This window comes from Trichomycterus rosablanca, chromosome 7 (assembly GCF_030014385.1).
Source record: "Trichomycterus rosablanca isolate fTriRos1 chromosome 7, fTriRos1.hap1, whole genome shotgun sequence".
Classification (NCBI taxonomy): domain Eukaryota; kingdom Metazoa; phylum Chordata; class Actinopteri; order Siluriformes; family Trichomycteridae; genus Trichomycterus; species Trichomycterus rosablanca.
This window is the reverse complement of record NC_085994.1, coordinates 40660164-40683608: the sequence shown is the minus strand read 5'-3', so window position 1 is coordinate 40683608 and position 23445 is coordinate 40660164. Positions and strand designations below refer to the sequence as shown.

Sequence of the window (23445 nt, the reverse complement as noted above, 5' to 3'; positions counted from 1 at the left end):
TGGCGTGGTTTGGATTTCTCAGCCTTGTTAGCTGCCAGCTCATGAAGCCGATTTATATAAACTAAATCCCAGTCTGGAGCTCGCTATCTGTCTGACATGCACAAGCTAGCAGTTTTCAAATGATTATTCTGTAAGTATACATTTCTAGGATAAGTCTTAAGCCTATAGCTTCAGTCCAACCTGCTTAATTATCATATTGTACCATGGATCTACTTCCAAATCCAGACCTATAGATCCAGGTTTTTAGGAGTTTCATTTAGTTCAGGGGTCAGATTAAGTTTTACTTGAACTGAAACCCATTTCCAACTAAAGTTAGTAACCAGAAGGTTAGTTTCTAGTTGAGCTTCTAGACTTTTGTATCTCTAATCTAATCTTGTATCTCTTATATTCCTGATACTAACACATGCAAAGAAAATGAGCTAGTAATGCACCACCGGCCAAACAACCACTGTGGGACTTCCCCACCCAGAATAACAGAACATTCCTTTCCTGCAACAGAGATCCAACTTAAATATAAACAGATAGCCACGTGAGGACTGACCCACTTGCATCGATGAGCCTTGGCCGCCCATGACCCCGTCGCCGGTTTACCACTGTTTCTTCCTTGGACCACTGCAGACTGGGACACACCCCACAAGAGCTGCAGTTATGGAGATGCTCCGACCCAGTCGTCTAGCCGTCACAGTTTGGCCCTCAGATCCTCACGCTTGATCATTTTTCCTGCTTCTAACATCAACTTTGAGGATAAAATGTTCACTTGCTGCTTAATATTACATTATTGCTCATAATGTTATGCCTGGTCTGTGTATAAACGAAGTGATTTGTGTGTGTGCATTTGAAAATGATGCAACTAAGGTTCTTTTCTAATCTACCGTGTGTGTGTGTGTGTGTGTGTGTGTGTGTAAAGCAGCATGTAGAAACCACAGCTCGTACAAAATATCTTTAACACGTTGCGTCATCTGCAGCAGTTTGAGACCTTCTAGCCTGTTTCACATCCCCAAAACAGGTTATATTCAAGTGATGTTTAGATTCAACAGGTTTGGCAGCATTGTAAAAAGCAAGTCCGTCCAACCTCTACACCCCGCTGCATACATGACATGCTAAAAAGTTACAAAACCCACTGTTGGAAGATCTCTGCACAGACTTCAGGTAGGTAGGAAGAGCATGGAGACTTCCAAGACGTCCCTATCACAGCAGAGCATCTGATAAGCGCCGGCCAGGGTTATGCAAGAAAGATCCCCAAGCAAGTCAGCATTTTAGTGCAACATTTCACACCATTTCTCCCGAAATAAATTCAAACACACTTAGTTCTGTACAAAAGCCGTCAGAATCAAAGTGTTTCATGTATATTTAGAGCCAAATTCCCTTGCATAGATCTCCAGATAAACAAATAAATATGAATGAATACATGTAACTATAAATACATTCGATTTGCATAAGATTTGTTTGATTTATTTTCAGAGAACCACAGAAAAAAAATTTAATCTTTACAACAAACCTGATGACTTCAAAGCGAAAGTCACATTCGGTACCAGATCTTTCTCAAAGTCCCACACTCTCGTGTCAACGAAGAGCTTTTCTTTGGGGAGACTCGCCTGAAGGGGCGTTCTGACGTGGACGATCCGACACACGTCGTTCGGAACGGAACACTCGCCTCCGATATGGTTCAGGCTGGAATGCACCGAGGTTTGGAACATGTTCCTGGGGTTGACGATCATCTTTTTGGGGTTGTAGACATTCTTTCTGTCTGGCTCTCTGTAAATGTGCTCCATGATATTAATTCCAGAAATATTTACCCATTCTGGTCGGTGAAACTTCCCACTCTGGTCGAACAGCGTCTTGGGGAAAATGTGGTTCTCGATGTAAAACACACCAACGTTCTTGTGTTCCTGCTGCAGAGCGTCCATCAGCGATTCGAGGTTCTTGTGCTTATAAGGCATGATGATCTCGTCCATGTCGTTCAGGAGAACATATTTCGACCGGTACATGTTCCTGTAAATGCACTCGTTGAGTGTCACCAGCTGACCGTAATAGTGCAGATCCCCTCCGTGCATTTGGAAGTTCCACCCTGAAGACGGGGTCAGGAACTGGTCGATGGGCCACGGGACGATCTCCAGTATTCCTTCCTTCTTATAGTACTGTAGGAGCTTCTCCAGGTCCGGGCCACAGCTCGTGTTGTAGATCACGACACGCTGCACGCCGAGGAGCTTGTACATCTCCATGGTCTGAGCAAACTGCAGGACGTTATTGTAGCTCCCGAACAGGTTGGAGACGCAGACGGTGAAGTTGAATTTAAACGACTCGCCGTGCACTCTGTTCTTTATAGGAAGGAAGGTTGCGTTGGGAACGTTCGAGACCTCAGCGTTTGTCGTAACAGCCACGTGTGTGGCGTCTTGGGTGCGCCAGCCATGACACAGAAGATCCGTGGCTGCAAACGGGAAGCCGAAATGATCGGTGTGTATTTCCACCTCGGCCTTAGAGAAGCGCCAGTGATGGCTGCTGTTGCCGTAGACGCAATAAAGCGACTGTTTACTGTCTCTTTTGATGATGCTGATCACTCGGATGGCTTCACCAATCCTGTGATCGATGAACGCAGATACGGCGAAGTGTTCCGAGTTTTTAATCCTGGTGATGGAATTCAGAGATACCAGCATACTAGTTGGTTTATATTTACTCTTAATAGTTGGCAAAATGAAGACAAATCTTCTGATTTCATGTATATATTCCCAAATGAGGATGAAAACCACTAACGATAAAATAAAGATAAAACATTTCACTCTTATTCCTTCCATCGTAACGCACCATCCAATTTTTCACCTAAAAAAAACAAAAACAAAAACAAAATGCATTAATAGAAGTTCATAATTTTATGCATTTTAATTTTATTTTGAAATAAACCACGATTTGCTTGTATGTGGAAAAGAATCTGTACTGCAAAAGAAACGACAAATGTTCTTCAAATTCACGTCAAATAATTGAAATACTTCAATAAATCATTGTGCCTGTTCAAGATACACCTAAAGGAATGTTTCTATTTAGTACTATGTTCACTCACTCACTCACTTTCTTAACCGTTTATCCAATTAGGGCCGTGCGGGGTGCTGGAGCCTGTCCCAGCTTTTGTGCAACAATGGTACAGATTCGCAGAGAAAATGATGAATCAACAGATCATAATTAACTACTCAGAGAGCAGTACAAAATCAGAAATCTTTTAAAAAATGTCAACAAACAGTTAAAAAGGAAAGAAAAAAAAAGCACTAGAAACGTGGACATGGGTATAGGTTTGTATTATGTAGTGTGTAGTTCTTCTCTGCTGTGATGTGGTACGTTACACTTTTTGCACATAACTTTGGGCATTCTTGTGAACCCAGGAACCCTGCATCTTCCCTTCTTGTCACACATTATTGGCCGGTGTGAGATATTGTCCAGTCTGATATGTTGGTTAGGGATAGGTGCTGTCAGGCTCTGCTTCTCCCTCTTCTCCTAATACTGTTGGGAATTCCCACCACTGGGTCGCTCTCTCTTCCTGACATCTTATTTGTAATTGCACAAACTATGTGCAAACTGGGACTTAAAGGCATAAAGATGCATGTGGTCACTTCTTATTATGCCATCTTTAGCACAATTCTATCTGTATACATGCCAACATTTCACTGGCTGATGTAGAAATGTGTAACCATTCAGGGCAAAGGTGTGTTTTCCATTAAGGGATTTGGGGAGAACTACTGTCATCATCTGACAAATTGTCATCTTCATCTTCTTCCTCACTGGTGTCTTGAGTATATTTCCAATGCCAACAAAAACACAATAATAAAACAATTGTTCTCACAGCTTGATATTGCTCCAATATTCCTCAACTACTTTTTTGTATGTTGTCTGCTGTATGAAATTAAAACCTTATCTTTTAATTTTTGCTCAAACCTTTTTTCTACACTACACTCCTGCTCACTGTCAGTGCTGTCTATCTCACTGTCTTCACTTTCAGATGGTATTGGCCTAACATGGCGATCCTGTTCCTGTCTTCCATAAAACCCTCATGTCCATTTCTTTGCAAAAACTATAAAAAACATTAATTTAAAGGAGAAGAAAACACATTTAAATTCGGAGCTTATACTGTACACAAATACATGTGAGAATACATGATAACATCCTAAAACACAGTCAGCAAAAACTGAAAAGAAAAAAAAGAATATAAAGTTGTAGCGCAGTTGTAGCCTAGTGGTTAAGGTACTGGTCCAGTAATCAGAAGGTTGCCGGTTCAAGTCTCACCACTGCCAGGTTGCCACTGTTGGGCCCTTGAGCAAGGCCCTTCACCCTCAATTGCTTAGATTATATGCTGTCACAGTGCTGTAAATCGCTTTGGATAAAAGCGTCTGCTAAATGTAAATGTAAAACCTGACAAAAGACTTCTCTACACCTTCATACATGTGCACATATTTTTTTATTTACAGTCCAAGTTATTCCAAATAAGATTAATAAAGCATATTATACCATGTGCTCCTGTGACCATGTGTCAGAAAAGGCAGTCCCACCTTACAATGATGCTTGATGGTAAATCACAAAGTTTATTAGATTGTTTTTAAAAAAAATACATGCACTGGACATGGAGCTTCAGAACTTTCTGTGCTGTAGAGGGTTAACGGGAACTAAAGTAGAAGTAAATAAATCTTGATATGCAGCACAATATGGTGAAATCAACACAAGAATATAATTTATAACAGGTTAAAAACAGTTTTAATGCACTGCGAATATCAAACAACAACAACAGAGAGAGAGATAAAGATAGAGAGACATTATCTCTAAACGACGTAAACAACTTAAACATGCGGGTTTATTTTATACTATCCGACTTACCAAAACCGAATCATGGACTCGTCCAGCACCTCAAAATGTCTACACAGACGTCTGAGGAACTTTAATCCTTCATCTCCTCAAGGAAGTTCAGCGTTTTATCGTTCCACTTGTTAGAAAAAGACCAAAACATTTAATCCATCCACCATCAAAATGAAAACGAGGTTCTTCTCACATGTAGCGGAAAGTCACGGATGAGCTGGTGAATGTTCTCCAGAAGGTTCACACCGAAACTTTGGTCTGGTTGAAGACAGGAAGATAAGCAGATCCTCCACCCACCCATGTATCATAAACAGTGAGTGGAGTTAATATTACAGACATGAGGAGGGTGCATTTCTCCAAACAACATCAAATACTCAATTGTGCACAAAATAAAGATGAAATATCAGTGTACAGTATATTTGGTTCAGAATATTAAAATATACACTGATCAGCCATAACATTTAAACCACTGCAGTCCAGTTTCTCTGCCAACCTTGTTAGCCCCCTTTCACACTGTTCTTCAATTGTCAGGACCACCACAGGACCACCACAGAGCAGGTATTATTTAGGTGGTGGGTCATTCTCAGCACTGCAGTGACACTGACATGGTGCTTGTATGAGTGGATCAGACACCTACATGTCACTGCTGGACTGAAAATCATCCACCAACTAAAAACATGAAGGTCTAGAAGATGAGCGACTCAAACAGCAGCAATAGATGAGCGATCGTCTCCGACTTTACATCTACAAGGTGGACCGACTAGGTAGGAGTGTCTAATAGAGTGGACAGTGAGTGGACACGGTATTTAAAAACTCCAGCAGCGCTGCTGTGTCTGATCCACTCATACCAGCACAACACACACTAACACACCACCACCATGTCAGTGTCACTGCAGTGCTGAGAATGATCCACCACCTAAATAATACCTGCTCTGTGGGGGTCCTGACCAGTGAAGAACAGCATGAAAGGGGGCTAACAGATCATGTAGAGAAACAGATGGACTACAGTGGAGCTGATAAAATGGAGAGTGGGTGTAGAAACAAGGTGATTTTAATGTTATGGCTGATCAGTGTAAATACTTAATCTTGGGACATGAATTCAGGATTTTAGACAACTCAGTAATCCATTGTGTGGTGCTAATTGTTTCGAGACGTGCACTTACCCTTTCATGATGATTTAATAAATGCACCAGTGACCGAGAGGAGTAGTAGCAGCATAAATAAGACCACAACAGAAGTCCAGAGAGACCACGTGTTAAGTTTGTTATATCGTGACCTCAAGATAGAAGCTGATTTCCTGAGATGATGACTTCATGTTTCCTGTGTTCTCATAACAAGTGCATACACTCCACTAATGCTGGCCAAAACGTATTAAGAGACACTCCTTCGGAAACTGTCAAGTCAGATGTATTTATATAGTGCTTTTTACTCAGCTAGAACTAGAAAGTCTTTATTCATCATGTATTCTTGTATACATACAGTACAGTTAATCTATCCAACAAACTAAACGCTACTGAAATGAAGTGAATGAAATGAAAAATCAGACAGAATACAGTTACGCTTTATTCATTATTTAACAAATAAAACATACATGTCTTTATTGATATTAATAGATGGTCTGTTCTAACACAATGAGCACACATACACATTTTTAGCTTGTTAAAACAGTAACATCATAAAATAATTGATTTATTAATAAACACACACACACAAAGTGACCCTATAAAGCAGGCTACACTAGTAATCTTTGACAAAATTTTTCCTCCCTTTAGTCATCTCCAATTCCCTCTATTAGAATCTTGCTACTAGGAGGGCTGAGGCTATACGACGCGCCCCATACGACGAGTGGAAACTAGACCAGACCGATCCAGAGAGACACACGACCGCTGGTCAGCAGAGGGAGCAAACGTACACCAGCAATGATATCGACCTATCCCCTCGCTCCCTCATGTCTGTACGGCTGCCCGGCTGGGTCGACAGCAATGCCTGGGATTAAGTCGCACTCCAAAAACATCGTTAAAATATAATCAACAGTATTAACACGATATTTACACTTAAAAAGACGAAACGTACAAATGCGTATAAATGAGGAGCCGATGGGTTATCTGTCCCTGCCGGAGCGCAGGTCTGTAGAACGCGGGTCGTGCTGGATGGTCTGGTGCAGCATGAGAGCCAGGAGACCGGCGCGGTTCGTCATGGCCATTCGGACGTTGCGCTCCTGTTCGAACAGCTCGTCCAGCTTGTACCACTGGGAGACACAGAGCACATGGAATAACATTTAAAATCAAAATTAATACTAATACGAATAATAGCTGACTATGTCACTATACTGACTACGTACCTACTAAGCTAATACAGTTAGCATCAGGCCGTTCAAACCGACTCCGTGTACCGAAAATGGTTCAACTGACCCTGACAAGCTCGAATTTACAAATGAACGACACTCGTGCACCTTTATACAGATTAAACATCAATGAAAGTTTATTCACATGTAAGAAGAACTCCGTTGGTTGCTCCGCACTGATTTGTCCGCCACGTTTGTCGTTTTTTGTGAGAAAAGTCGTGCCGCACTGAATGCTGGGATTGCCCGTTATTCTCTCCCTCGTTATTCACTCAGAATTAAGGCGCCTCAGTAGGACCATTTTAAGGAATCTAAGAATTTAGACACGCCCTCTTCTCAGGAGTGAAGGATGATATAAAACACAGCTATTTACAGAGATCAGCAGGTATTCAGACTGACACCGTGTTCTGAGATCGGCTCATGTTACTCGTACTAAGTAACAGGAAAAGGGTTCGAGTGATTTATGGGTCTGTCATTGTTACTTTTTATTCGGGGATTAATATCCCGACTGGAACGGGAATACTATTGTCTACAGTCGCTAAAACAACAGGTTTCCCAGCAGTGACTCGGTAAATAACTGAAATTAAAAAAAAGGACTGACCACTCGGACTCTCTCCAGGTCCACCTCGGCCCGCCGAAGCTTCTCCCAGCAGTAGTGCTTGTTGCACTTGCGCTTCGACACTCGGCAGTACTCGCCGGTGGGCTCGAAGACGTCCCGCACCAGGGGGCATCCGCACACCTCGTCCGCCGGCACCTTAAAAACAGCAGATCGATTTGTTTTTTTTAATTCATGTGGATGACAGTACTTGTTTTATATAGATTAGGACCGTGTTTATTACTAGGATGCTTTAGGGAGGCCAGATTGACACGGTTTGAGCATGTGCAGAAGAGGGAAGAGAGTTTATTTGGAGAAGAGTTAATATAGGATTAATACAGGACGTCCACAGGACACTCTGTGTATAAATGTATAAGAAAATGCATTTTTTATTCCACAAAGTGTCCCGCACATTGATCTAATTGCACATTTTGGATATATAACTTAAAACGTTTAGTATTTTTTTACGTCACCACTCTCTAACGAAATATAACAAGTAAAATCTGCATTGTTTAGTGACTCCAGATCCCCTCTATGATTTTAATCATTATTTTCCATAATGTGGTTAAAATCCATCCACTCAGTCCTGTTACCCTCACTCACATATTCATCCTTCTAATAATAAAAATGTGGAAATATTCACATCGTCACATTTTGAACAAAAAATGTACATTATATGTATCTACTGAAGCTCACGGGAAGAGCATTAGTAGGTTCTCCCTTTTTCCCCCGGTGTTTGATAATATTGTAACTGAGACACTTAATCACAACATGCATTCCTGTTACCTACATTTTTTCTTAGTTGTTTTAATGTGTTTATTTTAAATATAACAAATCAGTAGACTGTGCCCGGTGTTGTCGTTCTTTTAACATGTTCTCCACACTGCTATATTTCATGTACAGTGTATCACAAAAGTGAGTACACCCCTCACATTTCTGCAGATATTTAAGTATATCTTTTCATGGGACAACACTGACAAAATGACACTTTGACACAATGAAAAGTAGTCTGTGTGCAGCTTATATAACAGTGTAAATTTATTCTTCCCTCAAAATAACTCAATATACAGCCATTAATGTCTAAACCACCGGCAACAAAAGTGAGTACACCCCTAAGAGACTACACCCCTAAATGTCCAAATTGAGCACTGCTTGTCATTTTCCCTCCAAAATGTCATGTGATTTGTTAGTGTTACTAGGTCTCAGGTGTGCATAGGGAGCAGGTGTGTTCAATTTAGTAGTACAGCTCTCACACTCTCTCATACTGGTCACTGAAAGTTCCAACATGGCACCTCATGGCAAAGAACTCTCTGAGGATCTTAAAAGACGAATTGTTGCGCTACATGACGATGGCCAAGGCTACAAGAAGATTGCCAACACCCTGAAACTGAGCTGCAGCACAGTGGCCAAGATCATCCAGCGTTTTAAAAGAGCAGGGTCCACTCAGAACAGACCTCGTGTTGGTCGTCCAAAGAAGCTGAGTGCACGTGCTCAGCGTCACATCCAACTGCTGTCTTTGAAAGATAGGCGCAGGAGTGCTGTCAGCATTGCTGCAGAGATTGAAAAGGTGGGGGGTCAGCCTGTCAGTGCTCAGACCATACGCCACACACTACATCAAATTGGTCTGCATGGCTGTCACCCCAGAAGGAAGCCTTTTCCGAAGTCTCTACACAAGAAAGCCCGCAAACAGTTTGCTGAAGACATGTCAACAAAGGACATGGATTACTGGAACCATGTCCTATGGTCTAATGAGACCAAGATTAATTTGTTTGGTTCAGACGGTCTCAAGCATGTGTGGCGGCAATCAGGTGAGGAGTACAAAGATAAGTGTGTCATGCCTACAGTCAAGCATGGTGGTGGGAATGCCATGGTCTGGGGCTGCATGAGTGCAGCAGGTGTTGGGGAGTTACATTTCATTGAGGGACACATGAACTCCAATATGTACTGTGAAATACTGAAGCAGAGCATGATCCCCTGCCTCCGGAAACTGGGTCACAGGGCAGTGTTCCAGCATGATAATGACCCCAAACACACCTCTAAGACGACCACTGCTTTATTGAAGAGGCTGAAGGTAAAGGTGATGGACTGGCCAAGCATGTCTCCAGACCTAAACCCAATAGAACATCTTTGGGGCATCCTCAAGCGGAAGGTGGAGGAGCGCAAAGTCTCGAATATCCGCCAGCTCCGTGATGTCGTCATGGAGGAGTGGAAAAGCATTCCAGTGGCAACCTGTGAAGCTCTGGTAAACTCCATGCACAGGAGAGTTAAGGCAGTTCTGGGAAATAATGGTGGCCACACAAAATATTGACACTTCAGGAACTTTCACTAAGGGGTGTACTCACTTTTGTTGCTGGTGGTTTAGACATTAATGGCTGTATATTGAGTTATTTTGAGGGAAGAATAAATTTACACTGTTATATAAGCTGCACACAGACTACTTTTCATTGTGTCAAAGTGTCATTTTGTCAGTGTTGTCCCATGAAAAGATATACTTAAATATCTGCAGAAATGTGAGGGGTGTACTCACTTTTGTGATACACTGTATGTACTCATCTTCCACTTTGAAACCTTGTAGAAGTGAAACAAAGGTGCCTGAGATTCGACCCAAACACATTCTGAGTAGTTAAGTGTGTGTGTGTCACTAGATTCAATGTTGAACAAAGATAAAAAAACGCACCTTTGGATCTCTGGAGTGTTCCGGACAGAGAACCTGCAGCCTCTTACAGTAGGTTTTGCTTTGGGGATTGTAAACGTCACAGAACAGCCTCGTTGCTCTGAAAATAATAAAAACAGATAGTTAGACGGACTGATATGGAATATCTGTATCGGTACTTATAGATCTGTATACGGTTCACTTACCCCTCTATACGTGTGGGATACATGGAGCCGAACGACGTCTGACTCTCGTACTGTAACAAGACAACAAGGTTAATGACCAGTTGTAGTTTGTAGTTCTACAAATTATAGTTCTACAATTACTGACTGTAGTCCATCTGTTTCTCTGCATGCCCCCTTTCATGCTGTTCTTTAATTGGTCAGGACCACCACAGAGCAGGTATTATTTAGGTGGTGGATGATTCTCAGCACTGCAGTGACACTGACATGGTGCTGGTATGAGTGGATCAGACACAGCAGCGCTGCTGGAGTTTTTAAACACCGTGTCCACTCACTGTCCACTCTATTAGACACTCCTACCTAGTCGGTCCACCTTGTAGATGTAAAGTCAGAGACGATCGCTCATCTATTGCTGCTGTTTGAGTCGCTCATCTTCTAGACCTTCATCAGTGGTCACAGGACGCTGTCGGCTGGATATTTTTGGTTGGTGGACGATTATCAGTCCAGCAGTGACAGTGAGGTGTTTAAAAACTCCACTCATACCAGCACAAAACACACTAACACACCAGCACCATGTCAGTGTCACTGCAGTGCTGAGAATCATCCACCACCCAAATAATACCTGCTCTGTGGTGGTCCTGACCATTGAAGAACAGCATGAAAGGGGCTAACAAAGCATGCAGAGAAACAGATGGACTACAGTCAGTAATTGTAGAACTACAAAGTGCTTCTATATGGTAAGTGGAGCTGATAAAATGGACAGTGAGTGTAGAAACAAGGAGGTGGTTTTAATGTTATGGCTGATCGGTGTATATGTTGATCGTGTTTCTGATCGTTTAATCCTAACAGGGTTCTGTAGCAGTACTATTAGGGGTACTGTGTTGTCGAAATCGATGCAGCACACAGTGAAATGCACTACAGCTGCGAGCTGACGCATTTCAAGCCGATTTGTGTTCCATTCTGGCACGAATTCATCATCTTGTTCTTTTAAATTCAAACCCACAGGTATTGCTTTTACTGGTAAGAGGTCGAGTGACGTTAAATCAATGCAAACAGAGGTTTTGTGTTTCATTTTGGCACGTTTACTGCATGCTTTATGGAAAATTACCGACGTCTGTGAGTCTGTGAGTGTTGCATTTCACATTTTTTCCATTTCAGTTCGTCACTACTGTTTTACTGTTTCCAGTAGGATACAGACGACGGGACAGCTCACCTTGGCGTAGCACCTCTCCATGTGCCGCAACGCCACCTTGGGGTTGACCGGGTGACTGCAGGAGACGCAGAAAATCTGAAGGTCCGTGTCGTCGTCTCCCTCGTTCACCTGCAGGGGGCGGTAATCAGAACTCAGGACAATTAGATAGACGTCCGTTTTGCTCAGTTTTATTTCTCAGAATTGTCCCAATTAAGACGCTTGATGAGGTTTAAGGTACCACTATAATATACTGTAAAAATGCTTTTCCTAGTTAAGGTTCCGTATAACAGAGCACTAGCAGTGACATTAACGACGCTCTCTGACCTCCTCATGCTGCTGCACGACCTGCTGCTTTGCCTTGGCGATGATGTTCTCCAGCTCGTGGAACCGTTTCTCCATGTCGGTCAGGCGTGTCCGAGCTAGCTGCTGCTCCCGCCGGATGCGCTCCAGGAGTTTCTTTCCCTGCTCCTCCGCGATACACGGGCTCTGCTGCCACTGCTGGATGCGCTGAGGGAGGATCTCGTAGATACGGCTGAGGGGAAAAACAGGAAAGTAAACGGCTTCAGACCTCCGGCGGCTTGTTTTCTGAGACGAGCACTTAAATAAATTATGAATCTGTGTAATTTAGTTTAAAATAAAAAGAAATTATATTAGACTTCATTACTTACTTCATTATTAGAAGTAGAAGACCTAGATAGTCCCTCCCCTTAACTAATTTCCCATGTTCCTTCTTAGCCCCACTTTTTATTTATTTATTTTATTTCTGTAGTATTAATTTTTTTTTTTTATTTCTATATTATTCATTTGTTTATTTCTATATCTTTACATTTAATTTCTATATTATTTATGTATTTAATGTCTATATTAATTTATTTATTTAATGTGTATATTATTTATTTAATTTCTATATTAATTATTTATTTTCTATATTTTTTATATATATTTTATTATTTATTTTATTTCTATATTATTCATTTGTTTATTTCTATAATATTTTTTCATTTAATTTCTATATTATTTATGTATTTAATGTCTATATTATTTATTTATTTAATGTCTATATTATTTATTTATTTCTATATTATTTATTCATTTTATTATTTATTTAATTTCTATATTGTTTATTTATTTATTTAATATACACTACCGCTCAAAAGTTTGGGATCACTTGCAAATTTCCCTCTTTTCCAAAGAAAAACACATTTTCATGCAATTCACAAACAATTTAGTCCATTACACAATTATTTTAAATGTATCAGATGATTTTTGAAGAATGAAAATGTTTGCATTAAAGCCTATTTTTGTATAGAGGCCTATTTTGCATATAGTCCTATTATCAGCCATTCTTAGTCCTCTGCCTCAATCTCTTGGTTTGGCTGCCAATCCAAGTTAAGAATGTTATTAGGCTAATTGATTGTTAGGAAACCCTTTTTTAATTTTGTTGCACAGCTGAAAAACGTTATACTAATAAGGGAGCATAAAAGGGAGCACAACATTCTAGGTTAGTTTAGTATCTGAAGCATCAGCAGTTGTTGGCTTGCTTACTGGCTCAAAATGGCCAGAAAGAAACAATTTTCTTTAGAGACTCGTCAGTCTATTGTTGTGTTAAGAATGGAAGGCTACTCAATGTGAGTTATTGCAAAGAAACTTAAAATATCTTACCATGCTGTTAACTACTCCCTTCAGAGAGTAGCACAAACTGGCTCTAATAAGGACAGAAAAAAGAGTGGGAGGCCCCGATGCACAACTGTACAAGAAAATAAACGTCTTAGACTGTGCAGTTTGAGACAAAGACGCCTCACAGGTTGTCAACTGACAGCTGCACTAAATGGAGCCCGTCAAACACCAGTGTCAGCATCAACGGTGAAGAGGTGACTTCAGGATGCTGGACTTCATGGCAGAATTGGCAAGAAAAAGCCATACCTTACACTGGCCAATAAAAAGAAAAGACTGCGATGGGCCAAAGAGAAAAGACATTGGACACTGGAAGATTGGAAGAAGGTGTTGTGGACAGATGAGTCCAAGTTTGAGGTCTTTGGATCAAACAGAATAACATTTGTGAGGCACAGGAACAATGAAAAGATGCAAGACCAATGCTTAATGCCAGCTGTCAAGCATGGTGGAGGCAGCTTGATGGTCTGGGGATGCTTTGAAGGTGGTAAAATAGGAGATTTATATAGAGTGAATGGGATTTTGAAGAAGGAAGGCTACCACAAGACATTGCAACGCCATGCCATACCCTGTGGACAGCACTTGATTGGGGCCAATTTCATCCTACAACAGAATAATTACCCCAAACACACCTCCAAAATGTGTCAGCAATATTTAAGAAATAAGAAGTCAGCCAGAATTTTGACTGTAATGGAGTGACCAGCACAGTCTCCGGATCTGAACCCTATTGAGCTGTTGTGGGAGCAGCTGGACCGTATGGTACGGAGGACGAGTGCATCAAGCCAATCCATGTCATGGGAGATGCACCAGGAAGTATGGGGTGAAATCACATCAGATTACCTCGAAAATTGACAGCTAGAATGCCTAAGGTCTGCCAGGCTGTAATTGCTGCAAAAGGTGGCTTTTGTTGATAAAGGCTAAATTTGAAGTACACAGTCATCATTTCCATCAAAATAATTTTTTTTTACTCAGACAATGTCTGCATGTCCTGTTTATTAGCTATATTTCCTAATCTCATGTGTGTTTTCATTGAAAACAAGAAAATTTCACAGTGATCCCAAACTTTTGAGCGGTAGTGTATATTATTATTCATTTATTTCTATATTATTTATTTATTTTTATTTATTTATTTTATTTCTATATTTTATTTATTTTAAGATAAGATAATCCTTTATTAGTCCCACAGTGGAGAAATTCAAATTGTTGCAGCAGCAAAAGGACAGTAAAGCATTCAGTACAAAAGATATTTATTTTTATTATTTATTTCTATTATTTATTTATATATATATATTATTTATTTTACTTCTGTATTATTTATTTATTTAATATATTTTATTATTAATTTTTTTTCTATATTATATTATTTATTTATTTTCTTTAAAAATCGGAACGCTTTTACCGAGGCCCCCACCGGTTTAAACGAGCTCTGTAATAATCTGATAACAGTTTGGATGAGATGGTGTCGGCCGCTCGGTACGTACTTGGCAGCGAGCTTCATGCCGCAGTTGTCGGAGCAGTACTTGGAGCCGGGACGCGCCGTTTCTACACAGCCGGGTCCGAGACACTGTCTGGCCTCGCCGCCGTCTCGGGCTTCGGTCCTCTCGCTGTGCTTCACCTTGTCCTTGTGTTTCTGCTTCGGCTTGTGCTTACGGGGTTTATTCTCCTCCTTCTGATGGAAGGAACATTCAAGTCAGTTGGGAGGGGAGGGGAGGGGGGCGGAGAGACGCCACCGGTCAACCAATAATGCCAAGTCCAGTCCATCACACACACACACACTTACGTTTTCGGCATTTAGCAGACGCTTTTATCTACAGCAACTTACAGTATATTATCTAAGTAATTGAGGGTTAAGGGCCTTGCTCAAGGGCCCAACAGTGGCAACCTGTCAGTGGTGGAACTTGAACCAGCAACCTTATGATTACTAGTCCAGTACCTTTAACCTCTAGGCTACACGCACACACATTCACCCACATTCATTCACTAACACTTATGCACACACTCACTCACACACATTTACTCACACACACACACACACACACACACAAACTCACACACACCAATTTATATCAGCTCTAGTTGGCCTGACTGCATGTTTTAGGATCTGTGCCAACCATCTTAGCCAACCATTAATGCACTGGGGACGTGGTGACATGACATAATATATCAATATTAAATGATATGGAAATAAATACGGTGCGATCTGATTTCCTTTTGCCCCATCACCCAGTGCTAGCGTCTGCTCTTTACGTTAAGGCGTTCTAAATCTCCTGTAGTAGGTGTCACAGTATGTACTTTAATGCTAAAGTCCATTTCATGTTATCATGTACATTATATGTCGGTTTTTTATGGTGTTTACATCTGTGTAGGAGGTGATTCACCTTTTTCTCGGATCGTTTCTCTCTCCTCTTCACGTGTTTGACCTTCACAGCTTTCTTCCGCACGGCAGGATCGAGGTACTGTCCGTCGTCCTCATCGCTGTTCCAGCCCTGATCCAAAACATACACCCATCTCTGAACAGGTCCTTTATATACTAAAACCCTAAAAATACATCCTGAATGCCATATACAACATAATACTACATATATATAAAAAAAAAAAGTTGTTAAAGATAGTAATAGAGACCCCTCAAGAGTTGCTTATGTGCATTGTATTGTATTAATATGCATTTCTTTTCCTTCACTGTAATAATCTATGTGTTTAATTTAATTTAACCTTTAAAAAATCTATTCAAAGGCATTTTGGTGGCACAGCGGTCTAACACACTAGCCCACCAGTGCTGACAGTTTGAATCTCAGCTCTGCTAACAGTCAGCCAGGCACCTGTACGGACACTAAAGGCTGGTCCGAGGGTGGGAGGACCGTAGGGATTCCTCATCACTGCTGCAATAACGACCTCTGCTGGCTGATCGACGGCGCTGCACATTTAACTGCGGTTTGTCTGTATTTCCTTTATCTTTTAACAATAGTATGTACAGTAGATGGTGAATAACTCGATTATTTGCAACAGTGAATTTAGAAATGCTTCAAGTTACCAATTTACCTCTTTGCTGTGGAACGTTTCAAAACATTGTAACTCGAACATCGAATTAACTTTTTACTCTTATTTTGCCAGTTGTCACAAAATTTTTTTTTACAAAATACGATGAAGCTGGTAAGTAAAAACTTTGGAAATGAAGGTTAAATAAAGGTGTAGCGAATAAACAAATCACAGATTCTTGTTTTTAATGCTGTGTACATGGGGATCATAAATATATGGTATGCTGTTTATTTAGAAAGAGTACGGTGTTGTTAAATAAGAAACCTACCTGTTCACCGTATCTGCCGGCGCAGTACTGCTGGTAGAGCTCCAGCTCGTTCTCGCTGAACTCGTCGGATAACGGATAATCCGACTGGTATCGATCGCATCCTTTAGACATGGCCAGCTCCTCCTCCTTCACACGCAGCATTTTCTGCAGCACAACCAACATCAGGAGCAGACACAAAGTATTAAATAATACATTTTAATCAACATACGACACAGTACTGCTTACATTTTCAGCATTAAGTGGACGCTTTTATCTAAAGCGACTTACAGTTGTGACAGTATACAATCAGGGGCTTGTTTAAGAGCTCAACAGTGGCAACCTGGCAGTGGTGGGGATTGAACCGGCACCCTGATTACTAGTGTGTCTGTGTAGATGACCCGGCCGACTGATAGCACAGCTGAGATTCGAACTTAAGGACTCGAATGCCTCTGAAGAGATTCGTCAATGCTGCTGCAACTGCGCCCTCTATTGGCTGGTCGGTGACGAATAATGAAGATCAATGTGTGACAAATCTCCGTACGAACATACATGGTGAACCAAAGCGGGCAGTGGAGGAGACACAGCTGGGTAATCGGATACGTCTAAGAAGCGCACTCACCCGGGCCCGCACTTCACACTGCCTGAGTCGACACTTCTGCCTGATCTTGTTGGGCCCGCCGAACTTCTTCATGTCCTTGCAGAAGTCGCACTGGGCGCAGTCCTCCGTGCGCATGCAGGGCTCGCACTCGCCGCACATCCGCGCCGAGCGCTTGATCTACAGGCAAATATAATAAACACACGTTTAATCATGACTACAGTTACACTAGGGTTAAGATAGACTTCAGATACAAGAGTGTTTGGATCCAGGTTACCCGTGAGCCACGGCGGCGGTCGAGCTTGTCGGGCGTGTCGAGATCGGACTGCTGCTCCATGTCGTCGTCCTCCGAGTCTCTCTCGCGACTTTTCTTCATCCGATACTTGGTCTCTAAAGAGTCGTCTTTACCTAAAATAGCAAATTAAGCCCCAAAAGGGATGAATTAAGCAAGAACGAAGGGGAAAAGGTGCTTTATTTCTTTATTTATTTCTTTAAAAAAAAAATAAGCACAGAATGAAGCGTTTCTGTCTGTTTTCACTTCACACATAAGGACAGCAGATAAAGTTCGGTACGCTGCATCCCACCGCTGTGGAATCACACTGGTCATCGAATGCCAAGCACTAAAACGTGACAATTATTTCCTGGTAAAATACGCTAGCCCACCAGTACTTGGTACTGACATCACGAGTTCAGATTTCAGTGTTCTGCATCACCACTATGTACCATCTATTTATAATACACCATTTACCCTGAGGATCCAGTGTATCTTTGATGGACTACAGTGCCACCCAGTGTTTAAAAAGGGTGTTTATTTATTAGGATTATAACGTTACGTTTGACACTTTGGTTACATCACAAGGTTCATCAATTCACACGTTTAATACCAAACACAGTCATGGACAATTTAGTATCTTCAGTTCACTTCACTTGCACGTCTTTGGACTGTGGGAGGAAACCGGAGCTCTCAGAGAAAACCCACACAGACACGGGGAGAACATGCAAACTCCACACAGAAAGGACCCGGACCGCACCACCTGGGGATGGAATACAGGACCTTCTTGCTGTGAGGGTATTAAATACTTCTACCTACACACAGTGGATTGAAGTATTCAGACCCCAGGATGTTTCGCACACGTAGTGTTGTGATTTTAATTTGTAATTGCCCATTTTTACCCATCAATCTACACGTAATCACCAGTAATGACAAACTGACAATGCTGGTAGATGAGAATTTTACTCTTTGGGCAGAACATCAAAACCAGGAGCACGCCACACATCACCAGGCTGACAGACCCAGATGGATGCAGCCAAATACAGTAAGACTCCTGTGCACACAAGCTCACCTTTCCATAACCATTAAAAACGAATCTACATCACCTAATGTGTGTAAAGTCTGGATACTTTTTTGGTTGGAACTGAGTGAGGCCAGGACGGTGATATTTTCAAGCTCACACTCTACTTGCGGAGTCTCAATCCTGATGCATATCGGATCATCTAATGGAATGGGTCGTCTGCGCACACAGTATTTTGAAACCAAATGATCTCATGTGACTGTCCATCACCGTTCCACACTAAATCGTATGTATTATTTATGTTTAGCGCGTGGTCACATGAGAAGCGTTTTATAATATAATCTCGGCTTGAGTGGTGCAATAAAACGTCATCAAAGTGTGAATATGAGCCGAATCTGCATTAGTGTGGAATAAGGTGCAGATCCAGGGTTACAGCTCCACATGTATCTGTGTTTATCTGGATTCTCCTCCCTGTTTCACTTTTAAACTTGTGTTACAGCTCCAGCTTCTGAGAAACTGTGAGAATCAGAATCAGCTTCTCCCAGAGTCCCAAATAAAGCTTAACGTGGTTTAATGTAGTAAAAGAAGGAGACAGGAGCACTAAACTTCTCTTCATTATTACTGATCATAAGTTCCTCCACTAATCACATTCCTCACTCGCCGTTTTACTACAATAAATCACGTTGGAGGGTCAGCGGACAGCAAAGTTTAATCAGGTGAGCTTTGAGCGTCGCGGCAAGCGCAGAAATCACGTCATTTATTAAAGCTGGCGAGTTCTGGGGACAGGAGGCAGCGGGAACACTGGCAACGCAACGAATCGTATGCAAATTAGTAGCAAAGCGATGTGGTGATTAGCAACAGGAATTGAGAATTAAGCAGAGCGGTACATGCGTCATCTCCATTACCATGAAGAGATGGAAGATTAGAGATGGGAGAGAAACTCTCCGCCATGGTGGGTAGCTATCTGATTGGTGTATGATCTGCGGTCACTTGCTTGGTGTTAGTGAAAGCAAAGCTCAGCTCGAGGTCAGAAACGGTCGCCAGCGATTTGGGCGACGAAGCCAAGAAGTCTTAAACCTAACAACAGATACTCACTGCGGCATTTCTCACAGTACCACACCCTAATGGATTTAGCCGTCTTCTCGGATATATTAATGCAGTCGCCATGAAACCACTCATTGCAGTTGTCACAACCACTGCATGAAAAAAAAAAAAGCACATCGAAACATAGTGCATTACAAGCATGACTGACTTCACGCTGCATTCAGAAAAGAGAAGTGTTTGCTCGGGTGTAAACACGACTTCTTACATCATGAAGCAGTTGATGTCTGGTTTGCGACAAATGCAATAAACTGGAGCGTTGTCCCGGCTCGTGCTCATCTCGGCTCCTGAATGCTGCTCAAACTCTGATGTTTCACTATCCTAGTGTTAGAAAAGTGAAGCAAAAGGGTTACAGACAAACCAGGGGTGCACTTCGGTCTAATAACGAGTGTTTAAAACGTCTGGAGGATCAGACAGAGGTGAAAAACGATTGGGTAACTGAATACGACTAGTTTGAGGGGGAAATTGGGAAGGGGGGATGCTTAATGCAGTATAAAACTTGACTGAATTTGACTGAAAATTTAAGATTTGGGTAAAATTAATGTGTATAGTGCTTTTTATATACAGTTTAGAAAAATATATACTCATTTCTACAGTAAAATCTGTTAAATAATGTTGGTTTTAAAGTAAAACATTGAAATACTGTAATTTACTCCTGCTTTATGTAACATCCTTGTAATTAAGGGTCTAATCTGACTCTGTGCTGTATATAAAACTAAAACATGTGCAGAAAGATGCACTTCTTTGTGGTTGCCGGAGTTTATTAGGTGGTTGTAAGGGTGTTTTTAGATTGTCAGGGTACAGATTGTAATTTACCCCTGCTTTATGTAAAATCCTTATAATTAAGGGTCTATATATGTGCGATGGAGAACTAAACTACGTACAGAAAGATGCATTTCTTGAAAACTGTGTTTGTAAGGGTGTTTTTAGCTAGCCAGGGTGCTTGTTTAGGTACTTAGGTGTTTAGGTACTTGCTATGGTGAACAGTGGGCTACAAAACTTTCATCTCTTATTTTTAAAATGATTTTCATAGGAAGAAAATTTCACATCTGGATCTTCAGTTTACATCGTCCTGTCGCTCTGAAATATTCAATGTTTTTGAAACCTCTTCCTCTTTTACGGTCAGATTGCTGGAGCTAAAATCTAAGCTCACTGTGACAAAAAAATAAATGACAATACATATCGTGGCCCGGGTTTTAACATTTTTATCCCAAGACTTATTAAAATAAGTGACCCTGTGTTAGCTTTTGTATTTCCAGATTGTTCTGAGATACGACGATCAGCCACAACATTAAAACCACTGACAGTTGCCGCTCAGGTGGCGCAGCGGTAAGAAAGACGCGCTGCAACCAGGGCTGGATTCTGAGTACGTGGTATCGAATCCAGCTCTGCCTCACCGGTTCGAGGCCGAGCGGCTGTATGAGAGACGATTGGCCGGCTGCTCAGTTGGGGGGCGGGACAAAGAACCGGATGTGGGTCTCTCTGTGTCAGAATGCGACTGCGACCTCTGCCGGCTGATTAGAGGCGCCCGCACAGGAGATGAGGAAGAGCGCCCTAAGGGTGTGTCTCTCCGCATGCAGCGCTAGGTGGCGCCAAACTCATCGATGTGCAGGTGGCAATGATGCATCCGGCTGCAGCTCATGTTTCGGAGGGGATGTGGGTTAGCTTCGATCTCCTCGGTCAGGGCGGGGTTCGGCATAGACAGAGAGGAAGCACGATGCAAACTGAACAATTGGATGCACAATTGGATCCCCTCTAAAGGGGGAGAAAAAGGGAAAAAAAGGGAGAAAAAAAAAAAAAAAAACACTGACAGGTAAAGTGATTCAAGTGATTAAAAGACACCTTTAGAAATCCGAGGGGGCCAAAGCTGTGAGAATCTGCACAATATTAGGCAAAATGGTTTTAATGTCACGGCTGATCCGTATGTCATCGTACCAGGGTAAAAGTGTCAGTAACCTTCTGATAACTGGGCCAAAATTTTAACCACTACAATACTAGAAACTGAGGACGGTGGTAGCCCAGTGGGTAGAGCTTTGGGCTTTCAAACGAAAGGTTGAGGGTTCAAATCCCTGCTCTGCCATGCTGCCACAGTTGGGCCCCTGAGCAAGGCCCTTAACCCTCTCTGCTCCAGGGGCACCGTACGATGTCTGACCCTGTGCTCTGACCCCAGCGTCCAAACAAGCTGGGATATACGAGGGAAAATTTTGTTGTACTGTACATCTTATCCGCTCCACTTACCATATATATATATTTATTTCTACAATTACTGACTGTAGTCCATCTGTTTCTCTGCATGCTTTGTTAACCCCCTTTCATGCTGTTCTTCAATGGTCAGGACCCCCACAGAGCAGGTAATATTTAGGTGGTGGATGATTCTCAGCACTGCAGTGACACTGACATGGTGGTGGTGTGTTAGTGTGTGTTGTGCTGGTATGAGTGGATCAGACACAGCAGCGCTGCTGGAGTTTTTAAACACCTCACTGTCACTGCTGGACTGAGAATAGTCCACCAACCAAAAATATCCAGCCAACAGCGCCCCGTGGGCAGCGTCCTTTGACCACTGAGGAAGGTCTAGAAGATGACCGACTCAAACAGCAGCAATAGATGAGCGACTTTACATCTACAAGATGGACTAACTAGGTAGGAGCGTCTAATAGAGTGGACAGAGAGTGGACACGGTGTTCAAAAACTCCAGCAGCGCTGCTGTGTCTGATCCACTCGTACCAGCACAACACACACTAACACACCACCACCATGTCAGTGTCACTGCAGTGCTGAGAATCATCCACCACCTAAATAATACCTGCTCTGTGGTGGTCCTGACCACTGAAGAACAGGGTGAAAGGGTTAACAAAGCATGTAAAGAAACAGATGGACTACAGTCAGTAATTGTAGAACTACAAAGTGCTTCTATATGCCTTTCTCGGGGGCCAAACAGTAGGCGGTGGTGGGGATTAAACCAGCAACCTTCCCACCCCTGTTTGAACCACTGATCTACCACCCAGTGTTACTAATATATGTTTCTTTGCTTTTTTTGTTTACATTTCCACCTTTAGCAGATGCTTTTATCCAAATGAGCTTATATCTGTGATCATATACAATACAATCACCGAGAACTAAGGGCCCCGCTCAAGGGCCCAACAGTGGCAACCTGGCATTGGTGAAACACGAACCAGCAACCTTCTGATTACCAGTCAAGTACCATTAAATAATAAAAATAATATATATATATATATTAACCCTGACAGTGTGATGTGTGTCTGATTGTTATGAATCAGGTTGATCCGTAATGGCGGCTGTTGCTTGACTTTCTGTCGCGATTAAAGCCAAATACTTACCATGTTATCCATTTCTGTCCAAAACACGTCCAATAAAAAACACCAGATAAAAACAACAAAGTAAAAAAAGAAGAATAAAACGAATATAAGCTTAAAATGAGGATCCTTTTAGAAATATTTACATTGTGTTTACACGGCGGATCCGCATCATCTCTGCAGCCTCTGTTAGCCTAGCATGTTTCTTCCTCGTTGTTTCTCCAGGCTGTGTTAGAAACACTGACACCTACCGGACACCGCATGAACCGCTTATCTACTAATGCACCAGTACTCGACACATTTCCTTTTCATTATTAATTATATTTATTAACACCTTGTTTATAATATTTTTAATGTTCAAAAAACTAAAAATGTCTTGAGCATTTTTCCTGA

At 41.8% G+C, this 23445-nt stretch overlaps 2 protein-coding genes across 3 annotated transcripts; both read right to left on the bottom strand.

Annotated features, from left to right (window-relative positions):
• Positions 1–1430: 1430 nt before the first annotated feature.
• LOC134318535 (uncharacterized) lies at positions 1431–5091 on the bottom strand. Its single transcript, XM_062999528.1, has 2 exons — positions 4855–5091; positions 1431–2817 (listed from the first exon to the last, which is right to left on the bottom strand). Exon 2 carries the CDS (start codon positions 2790–2792, stop codon positions 1488–1490), a length of 1305 nt encoding a protein of 434 aa, XP_062855598.1. The 5' UTR covers positions 2793–2817; positions 4855–5091; the 3' UTR covers positions 1431–1487.
• A 1337-nt stretch (positions 5092–6428) lies between these two features.
• On the bottom strand, positions 6429–23224 carry cxxc1a (CXXC finger protein 1a). Of its 2 annotated transcripts, none has more exons than XM_062999496.1 (14): positions 23077–23224; positions 19947–20059; positions 19733–19833; positions 17623–17753; positions 17370–17525; positions 16772–16915; positions 15846–15953; positions 14949–15136; positions 12121–12328; positions 11818–11925; positions 10629–10678; positions 10447–10543; positions 7776–7928; positions 6429–7081 (listed from the first exon to the last, which is right to left on the bottom strand). In XM_062999496.1, the coding sequence occupies exons 1-14, from the start codon at positions 23086–23088 to the stop codon at positions 6935–6937; spliced, it is 1716 nt and encodes a 571-aa protein (XP_062855566.1). In that variant the 5' UTR covers positions 23089–23224; the 3' UTR covers positions 6429–6934. The 2 variants fall into 2 exon arrangements, with proteins under 2 accessions (XP_062855566.1, XP_062855567.1); XM_062999497.1 differs by having other exon boundaries at positions 14949–15133.
• Between the last annotated feature and the right edge of the window lie 221 nt (positions 23225–23445).